Source organism: Pocillopora verrucosa, chromosome 9, assembly GCF_036669915.1.
Source record: "Pocillopora verrucosa isolate sample1 chromosome 9, ASM3666991v2, whole genome shotgun sequence".
NCBI classification, from domain to species: Eukaryota; Metazoa; Cnidaria; class Anthozoa; order Scleractinia; family Pocilloporidae; genus Pocillopora; species Pocillopora verrucosa.
The window spans coordinates 18,292,259-18,316,720 of NC_089320.1; the positions used below are offsets into that span (position 1 = coordinate 18,292,259).

Below are 24,462 nucleotides of genomic sequence, written 5' to 3' on the forward strand. Positions count from 1 at the left end.
TAGAGTGTAGACTGGCACAAGAAATGCTGCTGACTCAATAGTACTGGAAGCGCAATGAAATTACACAGGTTCCTATCACCTTAAAAAAGTGGTTGTTGATGAGAGAAATTCACTTTAATCCCCTCTTCTATTTTTACCAAATGAATTTAATTCTCCTTGCAACTAAAATTATTTAATAATAAGCTCCTTTTTTTCTTTGGCCGTTGTCTCCGGATACATTAATCAGTCCTGTGTGAAGAACAAAATCACAGATACATTAGGCGGTTCTTGCCTTTAAATACTGTTTAGATATCCTATTACAATATGTAAACGACTAGGAAAGGAATTCTAGTGCAAAATATCCTTGTGAGATCTATCTTTAGTAGACGGTATACATGGACAAAAAAATCTAATTTTCAAAGAAAGACTCAGTTATCTGGCGCGTTTGCTTACATTTCCTCCCATGGTGGATCAAAAGATTTGGGGCTGCTATAGCAATGTGGCAATAGTTTGGCTCATTACAACTGGTGTCCCACGCAGGGCTCTGTGCGAAAGTAAGATTCAAATATTCAAAATGGCGAATTCTAATGAAATACTGGTAATACTCGATAATAACTGAAATACTGTTCGACGTTCCTTGGTTGTGTAGTTATAACAAAATACATCGTTATTTCAAACTAGGCTTTACATCCTTACTCAGACGCTCAATTCCAGGGAGTAATTCAGCGAGGACTTGTATGAGTGTTATCAAAAAAAACTTCAAACATATCAATTCATTTCCCTTCGGTTTGCCAAGTTAGATGATATTTCAGTACCTTGAGCGTCCAGTACTTTGAGGCGCTAAAGGAAAATTTCTCAAAGCATTTCATAACTTACGTTGGGAAGGCAATTTTCCACTTTTTCATCAATTCCAAAAATACCCTTCACTCTAGGCTCCTATGAATTTTCAATTTCTGAGCAAATCTGCACAGACGCCTTGATTCTCGGATTTAAGTGTTTAAGTGTAGTGCATTCGGTAATTCAGTTATTTTAAATTAAAGTTGGTTGCGAAACGTTTTTGGTTAAATGTTTCTGACGGAATAATAATCGAGACAGAAAGTTGCTGATCACGAATGAATCGTTCGTATCCTCGTAAGAGATAAACGCCTGCAAATCTGTAGGAGAGTCTTCCAGGATACGGCTCGGTAGGCGACAGTCTTTGGACGATACTTTGGAGCTTATCAAGCTTTTGCTGAAGAGCTGTTGTATTGTGTAGCAGTGAGTTTAATTTCAGCTGGATTTTCATGTGTTGTAACATTAGACATGGAGCCAAGTAAAAGCGTGGGCACCTTCCGTTGTGTTCACTTTCAAGGATCTGAATGACGTTAAGTATCGGTTTGTCGTGGAGTAAGCATTTATGAAATTTGGTAACTGAAATTCCAATACCTTCTAATGTCTTATTGCTGGAACGTGGAAGCGATGCTGCTTCTCTGATGTACTCCATGGCTGTCGAAAAGGTTCCTTCGGTGTACGCCTCGAATGCTTCGTGGACTAGTCGGCTCATTTCATCTGCTGTACAAGAAGAGTGTTCTGGGGTAGTTCTTGAACCAATTACTCTGGAACTTGGCTCGAGACGACAGATGCAGGAATTCGCCATGTCAGCGATTCTGCAGATATGATGGTCGTGGTCGTATTTGGCAAATATCCTTTCCATCTCTTCCCAGGAAGCTTCTCCCTGCTGACGGCTCTGTGCAAAGTTCTCTGTTACCGAGAATGTAATGACACTGAGCAGTCTTGTCAAGTAGCCATCAATGTATACTTCCAACCCTGTCTGGCGAATACTTTTCAATTTGACCATGGCTAAATTGAGCCAGTTCTCACTAGTTGGAATACCCAAATCCTTTTGCAGGAGATTTTCTAGAATCATTTGCAACTGATATGGCATATTCTGAAAAATGGTTACATACTCAAGAACATTTTCATCTGTGACTTTATGGACCGGAAAAATGTTACATTTTTCAACGAAAAGGTGAGGGATGTTAGCATCATTCAGGGCTTGGTAAACATCTTTCATCATTTCTATGATAAATTCCGTTGCTTTCTTGGATTTCCATTCCTCAATAGGCGTTTGATCGATCTTCCACAGCATCAGTGTTTTGAGATGATAAGAGCTCAAAAGATTGATATCGTGGAATAGAGCCTTGAAAACATACTTGACAATACCGTACATTTTCCTCATTGGAGATGCCATTTGTTGAAAGCAGGCTATTTCAACCATGGAAAATGAGAGCCGGAACTGCACGTTCTGTTCCTTGGACATTGGGTTTCCAGTTGGAACCAGGAATAGTGGGATATTTTCAACAACTTGTGATTTCCACTCATTTTGAAAACCTACGTCACTTCGGTTTTGACGGTGTATCCAACCCAAGGCTTCCCGTGGCCAACTGACGAGTTTGAGACAAGGAACTCCATCGTACTCATTCATTGCACCCTGTCCAGATATTGAGGGACTGATGGTAGAAGGAAGGACTTCGTTTCTTGTGTAATCTAATCCACAATTTTGTACTACATTCTCTTTAAACTTTCCAGGAATGAGTAAGAATGCATTCTCCGTTTGGTCAAAACTCATGGCCTCGGCGAATATCTTCCCATACATTTCATGACCTTCCAAATACGATTTGTAAGCCTTACTAACGTAAATCCTTCCAAATGAGTTGGACATATCATATTCGTCATCAACGTCTGAGTTTTGCTGAGAACAAGACTTGAAATACATAAAATCTCGGTTACCATTGCAAAAAACCTTAATCCCCACGACCTCAAACATGTAATCGACATCTGTCTGACCACCGATAGGTAAGATTCTTGTCTGTTTTTCAACTCTGCTTCCAGCACGGTGTTGCTTAATCAAAGGTGATAATCTGCTGCCTTTCCAAACTTCATGGTGCATTATCCTAATATTGTCCACTTCTCTCTGCCACAGGTCGAGTTCATCCAGGTATGACTCTAATATCTTATTAACGCTGTCTAAATTATCAATAGCATTACATTCCAGAATGTCAGACATTTCCCGCTGCGCTATTCTCTTCTAAGTCCTGTAGAAAAATTTGAGAGAAATGTTAATAAATTACACGCGAGATGTTAGCTTTATTTTGTTGTCTGGCAATGGAATCTCCGTTTATTTGGCGGCAAAGGCTATTCTTCTACACCTTATGAGTAAGTTTTTGAATCTTTGTCCTCTCAGTTAGGGCCTGCTTCTAATCTCTGAATAGCAATCACATTTAGTCGAATAGTTTTGCATGGCTTGTTAACCGCTTAATAGTAAAAGCACTACTATCCAAGTTGCTTTCCAATCCTGAGTATCGAAAAGGAAAATATCTGTGAGCTACTCCTTTCTGAACGCAGGGACTTCAGATAGCCTGATTCATTTTTTATGCCCGTATGCCCAGACAGACTATCCGGAACTTATCTCCAAGGTCATTTCCAACGAAAGGTGAGATAAGTAAACCGTGCTACATAACCGTCAGTAACGCTCGCTTCTCGCGTGACATTTGTCGGAATATTTTATGAGCTAAAGACTAATAAAGATTTGTAAACCTTACACGCTGTTTTGACATAGAAAATACAGCGCGATTTCAACGCTGTTCGTGTGGGTTATCACATCAAACTTGTTACCAGCGAAGCGTTTGAAGTATCGTTCAACAGAAACAATCGAATCAATAAGTAAATATGAGTTATCTTTAAGGATAATGTCCGTGCGAATAGAACGCAAAAGGAAGAGACAACACCAACGCTCAAATTTAACACACGTACCATGACAAAGGAATCTCTTTAAAATAATACAAGTGGAAAGTAAAAACGTGCTTTATTCGATGATCAAATCATAAATAGAATAGGAGACACAAATAGTACATCGGATCGGAGACAAAATCCGCTGTCGCAGTTTCATAACAATAACAGTGAAAAGTCTAACAGCATTATAGACGAGTATTTTTAAATTGTTTTACACAGTACATCATAACATACTATAAAAAAAGTTTAAAATTTCAACGGTTTCGACTTTAGAAATATTGACAGGTCAGTAATCAATCGCCCCATATTCAAATGCCCCCGATTCACTTCGTTTTATATACTAATAATACTTATTCGAGGGTTCGTTATACTCTTATCTGGCTTTCCTTAGAAGTCGTGAGTTTCCGAGTGCAAAAGGCGCATCACTTAACTGCGTATAAAGACGTATAAAACTTCAGTGTACTGAACGAATCACCTAACAATGAAACCGCTTAAATAACCTTAAAGTGGTTTCCCTTGTAACGAAAGCCGTCCGTAAAGTACACATCGGGATGATAAACAATTCTACTTCGGCAGCGCGAACCGGACATGCGACTCAGCGGAATTTGAACCCCAGTCACAAACTTGTTTACTCGAAAATAACTCTTAGCGTTAGCACATGCGAAACACTATAGAGGAATAATATGGTTTCATTAGTCAAACGAAACGAGACAAGATGTAACGATAATCATTTCGAACAGATTGTAGGTAGAAAGAAACCTGTCCTCATTGAACGAAGCACGAGGAATCATGGCTAGTGGCGTTTTCTTACGCGAAAAAAATTGATGTTTTTAACGCGGGTGTAAGACACAAGAGTAGACGAAATCATTAAAAAGCAAATTTTACCTTTTTCCACGGTACTGCAGTTTCGCCGATTCAGTGTTCTTAGAAGGGAAGTAAATCATAGCATATTAATGTTTTACCAGCCACGTGATCTCGCCTGTCTGTCAGTTCAGGATGATGGCCTGCAGATCAAGCGCTAGCGTCACTAGCGAATATTTATTCGAAAAAGTACCGCGGCGTTTGTGAAATTTTCGGAGCCTTATATGCGGCGCTGATTTGAGAGGGACAATTATTTTACTTTATCAGTATAAATCAGATTTGTACGAAAAATTTAAAATATCCATGAGAAGCGTCTTTTGATTGTCACCATCCGTCTCTTTTGGCTCTTTTCAATAGTGCTTTACCAGCGGTGTCCTGTTCGCTCAACTTTGATCCCACTGACTCCTTCTTGATCTGTTTCTGATTCGAGTCCACGATCTGCAGCGTTCATTGAAAGGCGTGCCTCCTCAGCGTCTTACTTGGTGCATTCAAAAGGATCGATTTGCCATTAGTTACCTGAAATGCACACGGGTTACTGCCCTTCCCGCGATATTATAAGTCTGCCCTACTTTGAAACTGTCTACTGGGAGGTTCGAGGTGCAGTTTATGAAATAATTCTTCGCATTAGGGCCTACACGCTTATTCGGGGCGACGATTATTCGAGCGAATACGGTATTTTTCCGACGTTTTCAAGTAAGCGGAAGAGTGCTTGCAGTTATCTCCGCCTGAAATGAAACAACAAATATGAAAACAACGAAAGAAAACGAAACAAAAAGATGACGCCTGCTATGCAGATTAGAAATCGAAGAGCATGTGGATCACCTTGTGTCTTCCAAAAGTCATTAATTTTTCTCGGAGCCCTGTTAGGTCTTATTTGGGTTTAGCAGGTGCATGGCAGCCATCAAATCACCCTTTAAAATTCGTCTACAGTTAAGGTATACGTTAGCGTATATGTTGTCTTCTATCTACCACTAGGTAAGATAGTAGCAATTGAATGTTTTCTACACAACATTTAGTAGGGCACCTCTTGTAAACTGCTGGGAGATCTTTCACATAAATACTGAAAAAGTGAAGCTCTAGAGGCACTGCCCTTGGGTAGCCTGCAGTCAACAGGTAGGTTGTCCGTAGAATTGCTGCGCCAGCTGAGGTTTCTGGGAAATGAGACTTCTGAGACAATGTTCGTATGATGAAAATGCTCACAGAGTCGGTTGACATTACTTTACATTCCTTACTATGGACATTGTGAGTGTTCCCGAAATGCTGTTATAACCGGCGGTCTCAAAAGCAGGACCTGATAAATGCGACTCCATTTTCAGGTTTCTTTTTCTTCATTTCTCCAGTGCAGAGGAAGAGAGAGGATACTGGGGACAACGTAAACCAGGGCCTACAGGATTCTTGGTCTGCGGATGATTAGTTTTCACATTCTCTGAATTTTGGCGGGCTGCACAAACAGAGATATATTTTATTTTACTTCCCTGACTTTGGAATCAACCGAACTGAAATTTGTTCTAATCGCAGAACATGAATCAGAAAAATTCAGGAAAGTGTACAGAACTAAAACTTGCGAAACTTGCAAAAAAAAGAGTCCACAGAGCCAAATTTGACTGAAAAAGATCCCTGCTGTAACGATGTAATGAAGTCAGGCATGGGTCTGAAAGGAGACCAAGGCATCCATGTTCAAAGTATGAAGGCGATAGCAGAAGCTATAGAAGCCGGTAAACCGAACGGAAAAGTATGGGTGGACCACAAAAAAACATATCATGTATGCTCAAAAGGAGAATTATTCACTTATATGGTGAGACATTCCATTACAACAAGACTGCTGGGAGAAAGTGGAGAGGAATAGAATCCACCAGGTACAATCGGTATCACATTCGAAAATCTATGCGATTTTTAGAGGCGAATATGGAGAATGACGAAGACTAAAGGGCAGGTTCCTAAATAAAAGGTTGCCGTCTTTATTGTAAGCCCATGAAAGGCGGAATCACAGCGAATAATACTCACAACAAAAATATTTTGATCGTGTTTGACGTAAATATTTATATCAATAGAGATTGATAGGATTAAAAAGTAGGGAACTCTGTTATATCTAATGATGTAAATTGTTAGCGATGCATATTATGATAAACGAAGTGTAGCTCGATCAATTTTATGATACCTTGGTGTTTGCTTGTGGTATTTGGTATCTGGTGATTTCTTTACCCGGCGTCGGTGTTCTCAAACGTACCGTAAATAATTTCCTAGAATGTTTTGATAACCTTTAAGTTAGTCCAAGGAAATTTTCTGTATTTATGGCGATCTTTACAATTGTATCTCAATTTCCATGTCGAAGACAATAACCAACATGAACAAGCTTAGTTCGATTTCCATTGGAATGCCGTGATACGGACTCATTTCTTTAACGTTGTAACTTCCAGAGGTCGGTTTTAATGAAGATCAAGAGCCCCGATTGTTAAATTGAGTAACCGACACAATCAACCGCCATATGAGTTCCATGTAATATTTACTTAGTTTCAAAGAACTTAAGAATCTATGCATTGTTGGAAGAGCAGATACATTTACTCAGGTTACCCAATTAATTGGGTAACTTGAACGGGTCAAGCAACATTTTCCGCTCTCTTCATTCAATCGACTGCCATAACTTAATTGGTGCTAATCTGTCTTTCTAAGAATATTACCGGAAGTAATTAAATACTTCCTTTTCAGGGAGAAAAAAACAAACAAAATTTTCCTCCCCAGGCTTCATTTACTTAACAAATAGATTCCAAGTTGCCGTGCGTCTGTTCAGTAATAGATCACAGATGACGTCTGATGTTCTTACCACATTTTGACGTCCTCTGTGTTCTTTTACTGAACAGACGCACGGCAACTTGGAATCTATTTGTTTTATAAATTAAAGAATTGAAAAAAGTTTTAATGATGACGTCATCTATACGTCTGTCCTCCAATAGATCATAAGTGAGAACCAATCAAAACGCGTGCATAACTGAACTTATTATATAAATAAAATTGAACAAAGGAACCTAGAGACAAATTTTTGGAGGGTTTTCAGGCTTTTTGCGAAAAACTACGGAGATCACTCACACGTACTTCGGAATAGGGCTCTTTATGCATTTTGTGTCTGTAGTATCCTCTCAGACTCTTATTTTGGAGTCTTGAACGAAAACGACAGTGAAAAAAACTTCAGTCTTTGGTTATTCGTTCCCAGATCGCCAACCGTGTAAATCAGGAAGAAAGTAACGCTACTGAAACTTTGAAATACACTTTCAGCATTCTTCGACTCTTCTTGTCGTCTTTCCCGTCTGGTTCACCTTCCCAGGGTAGTCAGGCGACTTTTGATTGCAAAATGTTTTCGCACACGTCGAAGAAACGAATTTAAGCCCACTCCATAAACGAAGAATTGCAACAGCATGCGGAGCTCGAGTATGACGGGAACACGAACAGAAATCTACTTTGCTATATCGTTTGTGTTTGTCGCCACGTTTAACGCCAGTCAAGGTAATTTAGAGGGACATCTTGAGCCATTATTCTCACACGGCAAGAGGCTTGAGGTAGAAGTTTACGATGGGTTTCCAACAGCGGAAGAATTCTTCAGAAGATTTGTTGATGTTGAAAAACCTGTTCTTCTCCGCGGCGCAGCGAGACTATTTCCAGCCTTTTCTTTATGGAATGACGAATATTTTCTTTCCTATACCGAGAGTGAGGAACTTTTAGTTACAGTGGAAGTTGACAAAAAAGAGAATCGTTCAGCTCCTGGTGAAGATTTATCATTTGCAGACTTTGTACGCGATATGCACTCTTCAGGGAAATATATGATAAGTTCAGTCCCTGAATTTTTGAGGTAAGTTCCTAGCAGAATTCTTATCCTCCAAGGGGTCTTTTAATGCACAAGGAGTCCTTACCTCAGATCTTACATTCAATTTTCAATCGATTTTTGTAGTTTACTTTTTGAAACTCCAAGAAGGGATTGACATGTAACGTCTCCCTAGCTAAAATGGCCATCATTATCCTGCAAACAGTTAATAAGGATACTCTAACCCGGAAGGTGGATGTTGTTATCTTGATCTAACGCTAAATTCTCGTCACTAGTTTATATAGAAATGTGTAGCAGCTAAAGGGGATAATTAACAATCAGATCTTGGGAGTTAAAGGATTGATATGAATTGAAATTCTTGTTTGAAGGGAAGACTTATCCCAAATTAGCAACCGTTAAATAATTGCATCAGGTCTGGGAATAAGTACTCCCCCTGCTGCCCCTCCCCCCCATGGAAAAACCTACCCTCTTCCCTTCCCCTGTTTTTATGGATGGATGATTCCATTGCCAAAGTAGTAATGGGTGAAATTGCTGTTTGCAGTATGCACATTTCCAGTTTAATTTGTAATCATTCTGTTTGTTAACTCACACATTGAGTTTGAAGAGGTTGCTACATGCACCAACTGTACTGACGTCAAAACTAAGGATCAGCAGTGTTTTTTTTATTAATCAATGCACAATTTATGTTGTTGTTGGCTTGTTCTTAATCTAATAAAATGATGATATTTGAATGCAGTTTGGGAATAATGAAAAACCACTCCCCCCACTGTAAGAGCCCTGCCATTAAACATGTCCCCTTGATTTGACCTTGATCTGAAATAACTGTGTCAAGTACCAATGCCATGAATTACCATATCACAAACCTTGCTTCAGAGGGAAGATTGTGCTTTTTCTAAGATCAGTTTTTGTAACTGTAGAGAATCCTAAACAGGTACCTTTTTTTTCTCTACTGATTGCTTGCTGATTAATTTCTATTTTATGTTAGGAAGGATATACTTTTGCCATTTCCAATAGCTTGTCATGATATTACACAAGGAAACCTTGTTCAAGAAGTAAGTTTATGCTCTTAAACACCGAGCTCTTGTTGTCATGTTTATAAGGGTATAGTTATATTCCATGAACAGTCTTACATGTTGGCTGTGTTATTATAATAATTTTAGGTTGTCTTAATTTTAATTTATAATAGTTTTACTTTTTACAAAAGATAATACCACTAGTTATTGAAATGACATCATTCCAGTAATCATGCTTAATCCCTTTCTTGATTTTTCATGTGGTCTTTACATGTAATTTAGTAATTTCCCAGTAAGTTATTGTGGTTGCGTAACTATGTTGCTGTTTGAAGTGAATTTCAATTCAGTAAACCCTTAACACCATAACATCAGCATGTATATTCTCCATACTGTTCTCTATACTTTCCTAGGGTACTGACTAGGAGAATTTGTATAACAACCAAGAACTTCTTTAGTTGGTGATCATTTCCTTCAAGTTTATTAGTGTAATCTTAATGTGTGATTCAGTAGTGTAAAAATGAGATGCCAGTCACTCTTATAGGGTCAAATGGATAAACTATAAGCTAGTTTTAGTTGTTTTGTCCTTTGTTCGACAACAATACCATAGTTCTTTTCCAAGGAAAATAGAAACTAAATTATTTTGAAATAATTTGAAACTAAAATCATTTTAAGCATGAAGATATAAACTCCTCTCTGATGGTGACAATTACTCTTTCTGCAGATTTTGTGGTTCAGTAGTGGAGGAACCAAGTCTGTCCTTCACAATGATCATGCAGAAAATATCATGTGTGTGTTTAAGGGAACCAAAGAATTCTTCTTGATAGATAGGGAATATCAGGAGCAGGTAAAATTGTTTTATGTTAAGTTCACTTCAGGCCTTTCTCTCATCTTTTGGTGTGTGTTACTGCAATACCTCATGATCTGAGTGAAATTTTATTACAAAATACGTTTGGGAGACAGGATGGCATATTGCATGTACATGGTCAGTTTGCTGAACTTCAAGGTCACAGTGAAGTCAGGGTTTGAGACACATGGCTAGGTCAATGTGTGTTGTGTTTTTTGGCAAAACACTTTACTCTCAAAGTGCTTTTCCCCACCCAGAAGTAAAAATGGGCACCTGCAAATTGCTAGGGAAGCCAGATTGAATGCTCCCTCCAGGAGGGAGTAGTGATACCCTCAATCAATTCATGCTAAGGAATTTTTACTTGAATCAGCTCTGGCTGGATGGGCCACTTGTTTAAATACAGACTCTACATTTACATTTTGTACCTTTACTACTCATTTTAAAATTATTCATAATGCTTTTTTAACACTTTTTTGGTGTCTTATATATAGGTAAATGTGACAGAACGTGGATATTCTGAGGTAGATGTTGACAGGTTCGTATAATGGCTATTTGATAATTACTAGAATAAATGAAGAGATAAATATAAGTATTTAGTATGTAGTTATCAATAATTAGAAAAGAAATGCAAAACACATGAACCTCTGTTATGTTATTGATATAGATTTGAGTGCAAAAGAGAAATGGGGGTCAAAAGTGGGAAACTTCAGTTGTATTGATGTCCTGACTGTTTGCAGCTTTCAAGTTATTCTTAGCTTTCGATAGTCTTTCCTTACTTGAGGAACTAGGCCAAGAATTAAGTGACCCTACAAACCTTTCATTGTAGTTTTGAGACCAAATTTTGTTTAGGTTTAGCATCTTCAGATTAATGTAACCCTTTAACTCCCAGATCAAATTTGAAATTCTCTTTACTGTTAACCATATAATTCTTATAATGTTAATTCTGAGAATTTAGTATTGGATCAACTAATTGACCCCAAATTGATATTTTTCTTTATTCTCTTCACTTATCTAGTTGATATTGTATTGATATTGTTAGGAGAAATTCTTTCTTGGTCATTCCTAGAAGTTAAAGGGTTAATGTACATAGCCAAGAGGCCTGGGAGCTGGCCCCTCATTACTATCGCTTTGGTACAAGTGTTTCTTGGCTCCTAGCAAAGTATGAGGTCTTGAGAAATGCCTTCTGGTTAGAGGTCTGTGAGGGGTCTGGTACTGATGATTATAGTGCCAGACCCTCAGCAAACCTCTCCGACTCGTCTCAAATCTTCCCACAGACAGAAAAACGTGTGTCCTGTAGTGCTAACATTGAGGACCCTGATCATAAGCTAGTAACCAAGCTTCTAAGTAGTGGCTTAATATGTCTTTATCACAATTTCCTGCATTTTTTTTAAGGGTGGACCTGTTCAAGTATCCAGGACTTCACAAAATAGAACATCACTTTGCCTTCATTGAGCCTGGTGATTGCCTTTATGTTCCGTTTCTTTGGTAGGTTCTGTGTTTTTGAAGGTTTACAAATGATTTTTTTGTTACCTGGGCTTAGAAGCTGAGCATGATTGCATGTTCTGATCGGCTACCACCACAGGTGGATGGGGTTGAGCCTGCTCTGGTTGTCCACTTTGATCCTTTATACTCTAAAAAAGTGCCTATAGTGGGTTTAGTATCTCTGTGATGGCTCAGCCTGCGCTTGTTGGGCACGAGAGTCTCTTCGCTGAAGGAAAGAACGAGACAAAGATTCGCGCCACGCGAGCCGGATTGAGGTCTGCAAACGGTCTAGCACTGACGTTAATAGTGCCAGACCCTTAGCAAACCTCTCCGCGACTCGTTTCAAATCATCCCGCGGGCGTAGAACGTGCGTCTTGCTGCGTGCCTGCTCATAGGTTGGTGTGAACTCAGTATCCTTATGGCCCAGCTCGAAGGCGAACTTGGGAGGTTTGAGGTTTGAAATCTAACGGACCATGAATTTTTTCTTTGCCGCACGCTCATTTCTTTGAATATTACTCTTGTGTGTAGGGTTCATTATGTGCGGTCTTATGACCTCAACATGGCTGTGAACATTTGGTGGAGGCATGGGGTAAAAGTGAACTTTAGAAACTGTGACACAGAACTGGGAACAACCATCGAAGATTTGACTTTTATTGGATTTGGAGCACTTCACGATGCCCAGGAAAAGTTGATCAGGTTAAAACTGATTGTATTACTTCGTTGTCTTTTTTTGCTTACCTCGATGCATGATTCCGACAAAAAAATAAACGCACTTTCACTGTAACATGCTGAAGGTTACTTGCTTCAGGAAAAATTTAGAGGTAAACTGTGGCGATAACTTATTTAATTTTCTAACCCTTTAACCCCTTACGGTTATGAAACCGAGCCTAAATTGAATGCTGCCACTGTTCAAGTACTCATGGAGGGTAGGAAAAAAACTCTGGTGACGTCAGGGAAGGTCGCGACCTGTCTCAACATCGAGAACAGTGTAGGAACGATTTTGGTTGCTCTCGTCCGATGTCAAACTTCATTGTCCGTTTTCGGACACTTCGTCCTATTTTGAACGTCTTAGTCTGATTTCGAACCTCAACGTTCATTACTAGACACTTTGGTCGGATTTCGTACAGTCCTGTCTGATTTCCGACTCTTTGATCCGATTTCTGACGCTATAGTCTGTTTTGGACACTTTTCTTCCGATTTCAGACACTATTATCTGATTTCGAACGATTTCGTCCATTTCTGTCTTCTGATATCGAATGCTATCGTCCATTTGTGGACACTTTCATCCGACTTCGGACATTTTTTTCCGATTTCGGCTAGCATCACATTTCGCTGAAGCGTATTTTCGTTAATGTAAAGATCAAGATGTCTCCTTATTGAAAACTGAAGTTGCGTTGGTTTGATGACAAATGGTAGAAAGCTTTGAAAGTTTTTCCTTTTTTGACCAAACAATGAAACCATCGTTTTTTTCCACCATAGAAACCGTTTATTCGAGGCAGTTAAGTTACGTGGTGACAACATTTCACGTAAAGGACTTCAGGGGTTCTTTACACAAGTAAGTGATAACGACTAACCTATTAAAGTTTATGATGAAAAAAGTCGTTCTTTCTTAACAGACATCGGTTTCACTGTTGTTAGAGAAGGCTATTAGTCCGTTACTGAACGTTCTTTTCTTTATTTGTATTTTTTTTCATTTCAGCCAGATGTTTTAGGCCATGACGTGCACTGGTCGGAAGAAATGTATAACGTCTTGCAGAAAGTGAGTGAAGAGACCTTTTATTCTTCGTTTGAGCCTCTGATTTTATTGTTGTTCTCTCTGAGTTTTCTCCTCACCTAGCGCCGATTGTTTTTCTTCGAGATGGAGGGTTCAAGCGGTCCTCTGAATTAGACACGTCTGCAAATAAGTTTGTCCTTGTTGTTGTACTTGCCTGTTTGTGAAAATTCTCCTATCTCAAGGCGAAGATTCGTTACGGGAAGAACCCCTACTGAAAACTTTCTCTGCTATTTTTGCGTAAGCTCTTCAGTGTCTTGGACCGGACACAAGATGATAAGATAACGTCCGACGACCTGAGTCACTTGCATCAAGAGGTTTGCTCTTTTTTTATGTATATGGCTTATGAACGTTAAGCGAAGGGGGAAGAAGTTTTTTTCAACGTGAATAGATTATTTTCTTCTCGTCTTTGACTTATACGTTTAGAGCTGGTTATTGGAACTTACGAAAACATTTGTGATGTTCAAATGAATCAGACGTAATCGTCTTGCACGTTAGCCATTCGTCTCAGATGACGAAGGCTCTCAGTTCCAATGGTATGAAGCGATCAGGACTTATCACTGATTTACCTGGATAAGATGCTGTTGAGTCACACACAGGTTACCCAACTTTAGATTCATTTGCCCGCCATATTACCCGCGTTTATTCAGTGTTATTTCCGTCCAGCGAAAGGTGTTGTGAAGGCAAATAGTGTTAGGGTAATGACATGGTAACAGAGTTGAAGGGGAAGTGTAGAAAATTGACGACCAAGGAGATGGAATCATCAGAATACTACATGGCTTTCGGGGGAGAGAATCAGCCGAGGGAAATCAGCTGAGTTGTATTGTGACACAACCAGAATCCTCCGATCACCCCTTCCCTTCTGGCGTTAAATAATGGCCGGTCCCAAAATCTCCCTCGTTTCTGACGTAATTTTTGTTTACGTCTAGGATTGGGAGCACGTTCGCGTGTTGGTAACTGATTTGACAGATTTATCAATGGCGGAAAACGACATGAGGGATGAAGAGATGATTTCTGAAGCTGAACAATTTGGAGAAGCGATAGAGGATGAATCCGATTTACATACGGAACTATGACAAAAGTACTAAGTAAAATTTTCAATTCAAACCAGCTCTGAGATTCAGGAAACTTTTCGCCCTAACATAGCATTCGTATGCTCCACACTGTCCTCTTTACATTCCTGTGGTACTGACAGGGAGAATTTGTTGGACAATCAGGAACTTCTAAAATCGGCGATCATTTTCTTTGTTCTTTTTTTATTATAAGATTGATACTGCAAGGAGAGTTAAGAGCCAGGATCTTCTCTTAAGAGTTAAAGGATTAAGAGTAAATTAGGACATAATCAAGAAAAACTAGGTGAATTAATAACTTAAAATAGCTGATGAATGATTGAATGGTAAATGAATGAAAAACTAATTGCACTGATATCTCTATTTAAGACATGATCACTGAAATGTTTAACCCCTTAAACTTTCAGATCTTTATCTGAAAGAAAGATCTTGAAAGTGCCGGAAGTAGCGCCGTTACAGTCCTTAATAAGGTTTTGGGCCGTTTCATTATTGGTAGAATTGGTGTAGAGGTGGTAATGGTGACATTTGTTGCAACAACCGGCAATTCTTGTTTTGCTGTAAGGTCGTTAAAAATGTTCTTGACAATGTCAAGGTTAGTGTAAGTGAGATCTTTCTCAACTTTTCCATAAAAAGAGGTGTGAATAAAATGCCGCAAAGCTTCTTTTTGGTAGAGATCAAAATCAAAGCAAACAAATCACTGCTCCTTACCTTACCGCAAGCCCAACAAATGTATGAAAAACGTTTCAGTTTCAAAGCATCTTTACTATTTTTAACAAACTGAAATATTCTCACAAATAATTAACCTATATTTTCACCCCATGAACATGACTCTGTTTGTAATACCATAGGGCTACTTTAAACTTGCAGAACTAATCGAAAAAAAACTGTAATATTTTACATATTCAAAGCAAATTTTGAGATTTTCACCATAAAAGTAAAGAAAATTTCGCATCTAATTGCACAAGTAAAATTTAAATCTAGAGTATCAACTTTTATTTTATTTTAAATAGTGAAAATTAACACAATGTAAAAGTTTGAACACTAGACCTATGCCTTCCTGACAGCCCAAGTTCGGCCTTTCAGGTACTGATATTGTTGATAGCCCATCTGCTTCTCTGGGCTATGACATGGCTCTCGCATGGAGCGTTAAGCTATTGTAATAACCCCGATCCAGTTTCACTTTCAGGTTGGTTAAGCTGTTCCTCTCCCGTAGCAGGCTTTTGGTCACGTTCCTTATCAGCTTTCCTTGTGTCTCTTCCGTTATGCAGTCTTTTGTCTCGTCAGAATTAGACTCTTCATTGTTAATATGAAAGTGATCTTGGCAGTAGAACATTACTTGAGCAGTAGTGAAAATAGGGCCTGAAAAAAAATTCAGGCCTGTATGGGATTTGAACCCGTGCAAACCGATCTCTATTATATATAAATATATATATATATATATATATATATAATATATATACCATATATATATATATACCATACCATATATATACCATATATATATATATATATATATATATATATTTCCGATAAATAAATAAATAAATCTTGATTATGGTCTATCCTTGCGGTATAGTGCTCGATGCGTTCGCAGAGCGTGGTATATCTGAAAGTTGAACAAATCAATAAGACAACTTTTCTGTGACTCTGAGTTTCACGCGTACGTGATCATCAGACGGGTTCGCGTAAGCGTGAAACTTAGAGTCGCAGAAAAGTTATGTCTTATTGATTTGTCCAACTTTCAGATATATTTCCGATATATATATATATTTTAGTTCCCTGCAAATCACGTTGTACCCGAAATGTCTTCGGATCTCATGTTCCTCGACCGTTTTACTGCCAAGATCTCATCTTTAATTCTCCTCCCTGGCAGCTACATATTTCCTTGTAACTTATTTAAAACAATTTAGAGTTAGATCAAGAAAAAAACTTCTGCGTGATAAGTTTGAACATTCTCATTACCTGTTTGCTGGATAATGTATGGATATTATTAAGAGGAGTTAGCAGGTAATTTAGTGTTAACAACTGGGTTGAAAACGTAAATTAGCCACCGTAGAGGGTAAAAAAGCTGATGTTTCGAGCGTTAGCCCTTCGTCAATCGCTCTGACGAAGGGCTAACGCTCGAAACGTCAGCTTTTTTACCCTCTACGGCGGCTAATTTACGTTTTCAACCCAGTTGATAACACTAAATTACCTGCTATACTCTCCCACCGACGCAGCATCACAGTTTCTTTAGAAACTTACCCCTTTATTGAAAGAAGTTACATGTTTATCACTTCTAGGTGTTATAGGGTTAATTAGCCCGATCTTCTCTTGCCATTTCGATTATCGTTTTCTTCCCTCTCTTTTTTCGATCATCATATTGTAATATGCATGGCAAGAAAATTTGTTGTTATCCCTTTTTCACATCGGAATTATTTTAGCGCGCTTTTATTGGAAAAAGTACTAATCAAAATGTTCGGTTACTCAGCTAAGGTGCGATAAATGGTAAACTATATAAGTGAAATAACAAAGTTGTCTTGTAAATACTGGATTGTTCCAAGATTCATTTATTTATTCGGTAATTTATTCATTGATTGACTCATCTAATTTTTGGTAACCAATAGCTCTGCTTAAAAATCTTGCAAAGAGACTGAATGTCCGAAAAGTTTGAAGAAACAAAGAAATGTTTTTCCATCACATCATCCACAGATTTTATTTTTACACATTGTATCCAATGTATATTTATCATAAGGACAAAATCTCTTTTGCATTTAAAAAGTTTATTTTTTCAGCAACATTCTATATTTCAATTTAATCATTTAATAAAGCAGGCGACCATTGAATTATGGTAAGCTTTGCTGTCTCGATTTGACGTGGTTTCATTTCTGTTGTTCCACTTCGCATCCCAGCTCACGGGCCTGTAAGCAGACATCTCCTCGGTACTTAAGCTCCAGTTTTGTCTAAACAAGAAATAGAAACATAACAGAATAAATAGCATTAGCAGGCTCTCTCCGTAAAACAGGAGCTACAGGAGGGACGTGTGTTTCAGGAAAATCGCCCGCCTCAATCGTTCTGGCCTTTACTCGACTGTAAGAAGAAAAAAGATGACGCCTCTTCTTGAAGGCTAGGTAGACCTAGGACATTTGCAATGTAGCTAGTTTCATACAAGTACGAATGCAGCACAGTACCCAAAATGACACAGGCGCCGTTAAAAAAAAAAACTAACTCAAAAAAGTTGTTAGTTACAGGGAAATTTCTGCACTTACCTCTTTCAAGGGTCTGCGGGCGTACATCTTCGAGTACTCTGTTGAATGTTCTCTCTCCTGCATTTTTCTCTAAAATAGGTGAGTTAAAACGCCGTTTACGAGAAGTAATTGAATAATAACGTCAGTTCACACCTAGCTGAAATCGATTATAGTATGGTTTACATCGAAAACTGAACTCATTCAAGAAGAAGAAAAGAAGCAAACAGAACATTCAACGAGAGAGGATTAAAGCTTATCAAATAATGACGTGATCAAGGGGCTATCATTACACAATTATGGCAAGTTTTGGAAGGAATTTAAGCAGACGGGATTTTTATGATAACTAGTTTACCAGTCCATTAAGATGATTATTGAACATTCCTTCGACCAACACTAAGGAAAAGAGTAATGCCAACATGAAGATCGCTGCAGTTTTCATCTTGCTTGCACCAGCTTCACTCACTAACTGATAATTTTTCGCTAAACCTCTCGCATATGAAGATATATAGAGGTGTGTCAGTCAAAGTAAGATGTATCCGGCTGTTTAGGAGATATTTGAATGGCTCATTATGGAGAAAATTAATGAATATTTCTGGCAGCAGTAGAACCGTTTCCTCTAACGTTCATGACACTACAACGTTATAAATACCTATGTGGCCAGAAAATAATTGCATTTCCCCCTTAAATAAATTATTTTTAATAACTTGCATCGACAATGGTTGCACTTTGAGACCCTTTCAATCCACCGACTAAATTATAATTAATAACGCTATGTGAGGTATCCGCCGCTTTCGCCCCCTGTCGAGTTCGCCCCTTCAAGTTCCCCCCCACCTTATACCGTGTTCGCCCCCACACTTTTCGAATTCGACCCCCACCAAGTCGAGTTCGCCCCCAGATTGAGTCATGTCTAAATTAGTTGCTATCGAACATTGCAAACAAGTTAGAACCAAGTTTATCTACCGAACATTTCGTGTTCGTTAGATAAACCGAGGTTGGTTTGCATCTTTTCCAGTCTGAATAATAAGTTAAGCAATGTTGTTTTGATTAAGTGTGGTTCTCTTTATCACAGGTTCAGTTTATACAGTTATTTCTGGTATTCCCAGATCCCACGCATAGTATTTAGTTGATTCCGTCAACCCAGTTCCCAAGCAGGTTCACGCAATTGCCGAAATTCAAAATGGTCGTCGCTGACGTGACATTTGGCACATTCTGCTAGTGCCTTCGTCTCAAATCAACTCATCTGGATATCACTCAATCAAGGGGCGAACTCGACTTGATGGGGTCGAACTCGAAAAGTGTGGGGGCGAACACGGCATAAGGTAGGGGCGAACTCGAAGGGGCGAACTCGATAGGGGGCGAACGCGGTGCAATTCCTATGTGATTTGATTTCATTTGCTTTCTGAGTTCAAATACGGTAACCACGCTTAAACTTGAGTTTTATTCATAATCATAGAATGAATTCTCTCTAACTCTTTGGTCTTGATTTGCAGTTATTCTCCTAAAAGTCATCGAGGCTGGCATTAACATCTTTGAATTAACTTCCTACTCCTTCAGGTAATTCCCATATCTTGAGGGCTAAAATTTACAATAGGTTTATCTATCGAAATTCGTGGACACAACAGCCCATGCAAGCGGACCCTATTGTGAGAAATAATGTTTGTATGGAACTTGTCCGTGTAACGTAAGGCTTTTAAAGGAGTTTTTTTTAGTGATAAGAGTGGAAATATTTTTTTTCTCGGAGTGTTTTTGGATGTAGATTTTTCTAATGATGTACCACCCCCCCTAGTGTGTGCATTGTAGTCCAAGCTGCTGGTTCGATTAGACCCCCAAAGGAATATGTTTTTAAAAGGAAACGGTGAATTGTTTTCCTACTCACCGAAATCTTCCTGAGGAAAAACTTAAAAGTTCTTATACATTTTCGTATGATGTGATTACGTAATCCTTTACAATCAAAATCCTGTCCTTGAAGAGTTTTCCTGCATTTCTGTTTCCTCAGTTTATCAGGACATTTTCTGGACAACAAGAAACTTCGCCATTGGCCAAACTAATATACCCCCCTATTCAAATTATCATTTTACAGATTGTAAAACCCCTTAGTGCTTCTTTCTTTGATTAAATTCGGAATCCTGCCGACATCGTTTGACCCTTTTTTTGGCATGAAATCGACAATAAACGTGCTTAATTTAACATAAACTTTTTATTTATTCGGAAACGAATTCAAAACACTCCTCAAGGCTGTCACCAGCTGGTAGTTCCAACGCAAAAACCTCCTCAAATGATTGAATCCATCATCATAGCGAGAATTGGGGTAAAGCTAGATGCTGATAGAACTGAGAACTCTGTTATTTAGGGAAAGTGCCTTTCGCCTGATAACTTGGTTTAATACCTTAAATTTACAGAATTTGAAAAAAAGAAGATTACTTATCTCTTCTGTTCCTATTTACACTCCAGCTCCCTCCAGTACTGCATCTCACGCTGTGCCTGAAGTGTCTTTGGGTCGGCTCTTCCTCCAGTCTTCTTTTAATTTCGAAACTCGTTTTCTTTCCGCTCATTTTCGTTAATTATGATTGTTATTTGGGTAGCGTTTTGTTCTGATTTGAAAATGTTTTTGCATCCTCTTTTGTTTCGACTCATGCTCAACTTATTGTTGGCACACTTTATTTTTAAAAAGTAAGAATCAAAATTGGTATGTTAAATAGCTTAGCCAAGGTGCAATGAACAGTAAACAATAAAAAAGGCGAAATAACAGAGTTGTCTCTTAAACAGGGTAATTTAGTACTATCAACTGAGTTGATAACGTAAATTGACCACCGTAAAGAGTATTATAGTCCTTTCGTCAGAGCGAAACGTCAGCTTTTTAAAGACTCTTTACGGTGGCCAATTTACGTTGTCAACTCTGTTGACAATACTAAATTACCATGTTATGCTCTCCCACCACAGTTGATTGTTCCAAGATTCCTTCATTTTTAAGCATTGTTAGGTAATTGATTCAGATTTTGAGATTTCCACCATAAAAATAAAGACAATTTTGCATTTATTTAATTTGGAGTATCAATTTCTGTTTTATTTGAAATAGTGAAAATTAGCACAATGTAAAAGCATGAACATGAGGCCTATGCCTGCCCGACAGCTCAAGCGCGGCCTTTCAGGTACATATATACCTATTGAATTTATAATAGGTTTATAAAATTTACAATAGGTTTATATATGGAAATTCGTGGACACAACAGCCCGTGCAAGCGTGAGAAATTTTGTTTGTGGGGAACTTGTCTATGTAACGTTAGGCTTTAAAGCGAGTTTTTTTCGTGACAACAAAATATACGAAAATTAATTTTTTTTTCTCGAATTGTTTTTGAATGTATATTTTTCTAATAATCAACCACCCCCCAGTGTGTGCATTGTAGTCCAAGCTGCTAGTTCGATTGGACCCCCAAAGGAATATGCTTTTAAATAGAAACGGTGAACATATTTCCTACCCACCAAAATCGTCCTGGGGAAAAACTTTCTCAAGAACTCCACATTTTCATATGATTTGATCGCGGAGCCCTAAAGAATGAAAAGTCTCAAAATCCTGTCCTCGAAGAGTTTTACTAGCAACTGTTGCTTCAGTTTGTCAGATCATTTTCTGGACAACAAGAGACCTCGCCAAAGTCCAAGCTTAATATCCCTCCCTCCTATTCAAATTATTATTCTTTGGTTAAATTCGGAATCCTCCCGACATCGGTTGACGCTTTTTTGGTATGAAATCGACAATAAACGTGCTTAATTTACCATTTCTAAACTTTTTGTTTACTCGGAAACGAATTCAAAACACTCCCCAAGGTTGTCACCAGCTGGTAGTTCCAACACAAAAACTCCTAAAATGATTGAATACATGCATCATCATAGCGAGAATTGGGGTAAAGCTAGATGCTAATAAAAAGAACTCTGTGTATAAAGGAAATTGCCTTTCGAACGATATCTTGGTTTAGGGCGTTAAATTTACAGACCCTTGATAAAAAGGAGGTTATTCATCTTTTTTTGTTCCTATTTACACTCCAGCTCCTTCCAGTACTGCATCTCACGCTGTGTCCGAAATGTCTGTGAGTCGGCTCTTCCTCCAGTCTTCTTTTAATTTCGAAACTCATTTTCTTCCCCCTCGATTTTCGTTACTTACGGTTGTTATTTGTGTGGCATTTTGTTCTGATTTGAAAATGTTTTTGCATCCTCTTTTATGTTCAACTTGATGTTGGTGCGCTCTATTTTTAAAAAGTAAAAGTCAAAATTGGTATGTTCAATTGCTCAGCCAAGCTGCAATGAACAGTAAACAATAAAGTAGGTGAGATAACTAAGCTGTCTCTTAAACAGGGTAATTTAATATTATCAACTGAGTTGATAACGTAAATTGTCCACCGTAAAGAGTTCTAAAGCTGATGACGTTACGAGCGTTAGCCCTTCGTCGGAGCGAAACGTCAGCTTTACGACTCTTTACGGTGGCCAATTTACGTTCTCAACACTGTTGATAATACTATATTACCATGTTATGCTCTCCCACCACCCACCACAACTGGTTGTTCCAAGACTCCGGCTTCATTTTTAGGTATTTGATTCAAATTTTGAGATCTCCACCATAAAAATAAAGACAATTTTGCATTTCTTTACATAAGTGAATTTAAATTTGAAGTATCAACTTCTGTTTTATTAAAAATAGTGAAAATTAGCACTATGTGAAAGTATGAACACTATGCCTATGCCTGCCAACTAGTCCAAGCGCGGCCTTTCAAGTACTGATATTGCTGATAGCCCATCTGCTTCTCTGGGCTATGACATGGCTCTCGCATGGGGTGCTCATATCAAACTTTGCCTATTGTTATGGTTGGGATTTTTTAATACAATTGGCCTTTTGTTATCCATCCTTAGGGACTTTTCTATTTAGTATCACGAGCTTTTACTCTGCTTGATTCGGATTCATTCGGCAAATTGTCGGCGATGACATTTTTCCCCAGCGGTAGTCTACTTGGGAAAATTTGAACAGACTAACAGGGGGTTAGTCAGTAATTGTCCAGGGTAACGATTGTCATACAGTGTTTGAAACGGGCGGACCGTTAATGTATTTTGTCTTGAAGTAACTTCCTCTGACTTCTTCAGAGGCAAGATAAGCCGTCAGTATAAAATAAATTGGAATTCAGCCTTTGTATGTTCCCTAATAGTTTGTTTTCAGTTCATGTTTTCACGGCAAGGGGCCGCGAGTAATTTGGAGTGATTGAAAATGCGGTCTAGAGCTTATAAGCCAGGACAGGACGCAGTTAAGCTGTGTTCGCTCAATATTTGTTTTCCTTAAGGCCCGTTTACGCAGGCAGGCCTTAAGGACTGATCGCAGAAGTCTAAATTGTATTCTGCTGAAAATTTCTTCTCGCGTTGTCAATGTTCAACCATTAGCGCGATGAGTATAAAAGAGTATGCAAGCCAAGAAAACAAAAAGGTGTTATTTTCGCACCTTTTTACGTTTGACTAATTTCACTTTTTCCGCTTGAAGTGCGTAGAAAAAGCAAACGCAGACAGAAAGGCAAGGTAAAAGGACTTGAGCGGCAGATTGGCTGATGCAGTATGGAAGATGAGATAGGAATATAAACAGTAGCGTCAGGGGTGAGCAGTTTATGACGATTAGCGGTTCAAATTTATAGAGTTTCATTTTCGCTTGGTCAATGACGGGTGTTGCGTAGTTGGCCGGCAGCACACTTTGGCACATTTTTTTGTTGGGACTTTTGTTTGGAAGGCTCCATACAGCAAGCCAAAAGAAAAAGCGAACAAAATACCAACCGACATTATTGCGTTGTCAATGAGGAACTCACTATCGACTTCAATGCCACAAATTCTGGTTATATTAAAAAAATATCGATGTTGAGAGTGTGTAGAAAGGCGGGTTGGTTTTGGTTTTCTTAGACTATTGTCAGGTTCGTTTTTGTTTTTTGGTCTATTGAAGCAAATAAACCTCGCTGTTGAAGGCAAAACAATAGGTGCGATTTTCGCACCTTTTTCCGTTTCAGTGACTTTATTCTCCGGTTGGCCACAAGTTCTTAAACAAAAAATGTTCATCACTGCATTAGGTGAGTGAAAAAAAAAATGGTGACTTGTTTGGACTTGCTTGTTTAAACCGTCGTTTTTTGTTCCCTTTTTTTTTTCGAAACGACTCCCTTCCTTGCGCGCGCTCACGTTTCTCGTAGATTTGCTCTTTTTTTTATCCGCTCACGCGACGCCGTTCAAAAATAAACAGGGACGGGCCATTCACTAATTGAGGGTATTGTTCTGCAGTTCAAAAGGTCATAAATTTTATCAGTGGGTATTGCGTATAAAGGCCTCGTAAACGCAAGTCATAATCACTTTAGATTATCCCTTACTGAGAGAATAGCTAAGAACATGAGCAAGTTTTACGAAGTCTCGAAAGTGCTCGATAAGCGTACAGACTCCCACGGTCGCGTTCAGTACCTCGTCCGCTGGCGTGGCTATGGAAAGAAGAACGATAGCTTGTAATAACCCCGATCCAGTTTCACTTTCAGGTTGGTTAAGCTGTTCCTCTCCCATAGCTGGCTTTGGTCACGATCCTTATCAGTTTTTCTTGTGTCTCTTCCGTTATGCAGTCTTCTGTCCCGT

General features: G+C 38.6%; 2 protein-coding genes across 3 annotated transcripts; one reads left to right on the top strand and one right to left on the bottom strand.

Annotated features, from left to right (window-relative positions):
- Window positions 1–150: 150 nt before the first annotated feature.
- LOC131793700 (cyclic GMP-AMP synthase-like receptor 2) lies at window positions 151–4,728 on the bottom strand. The gene is made up of 2 exons (XM_059111164.2): window positions 4,636–4,728; window positions 151–3,053 (listed from the first exon to the last, which is right to left on the bottom strand). The coding sequence occupies exon 2, from the start codon at window positions 3,023–3,025 to the stop codon at window positions 1,004–1,006; it is 2,022 nt and encodes a 673-aa protein (XP_058967147.2). The 5' UTR covers window positions 3,026–3,053; window positions 4,636–4,728; the 3' UTR covers window positions 151–1,003.
- Window positions 4,729–7,819: 3,091 nt separating this feature from the next.
- Window positions 7,820–15,587, top strand: LOC131793616 (tRNA wybutosine-synthesizing protein 5). Of its 2 annotated transcripts, XM_059111044.2 has the most exons (10): window positions 7,822–8,452; window positions 9,411–9,477; window positions 10,160–10,282; window positions 10,774–10,817; window positions 11,675–11,767; window positions 12,293–12,460; window positions 13,244–13,319; window positions 13,464–13,523; window positions 13,781–13,852; window positions 14,465–15,587. In XM_059111044.2, exons 1-10 carry the CDS (start codon window positions 8,022–8,024, stop codon window positions 14,609–14,611), a joined length of 1,281 nt encoding a protein of 426 aa, XP_058967027.2. In that variant the 5' UTR covers window positions 7,822–8,021; the 3' UTR covers window positions 14,612–15,587. The 2 variants fall into 2 exon arrangements, with proteins under 2 accessions (XP_058967028.2, XP_058967027.2); XM_059111045.2 differs by lacking the exon at window positions 13,781–13,852 and having other exon boundaries at window positions 7,820–8,452.
- Window positions 15,588–24,462: the final 8,875 nt, after the last annotated feature.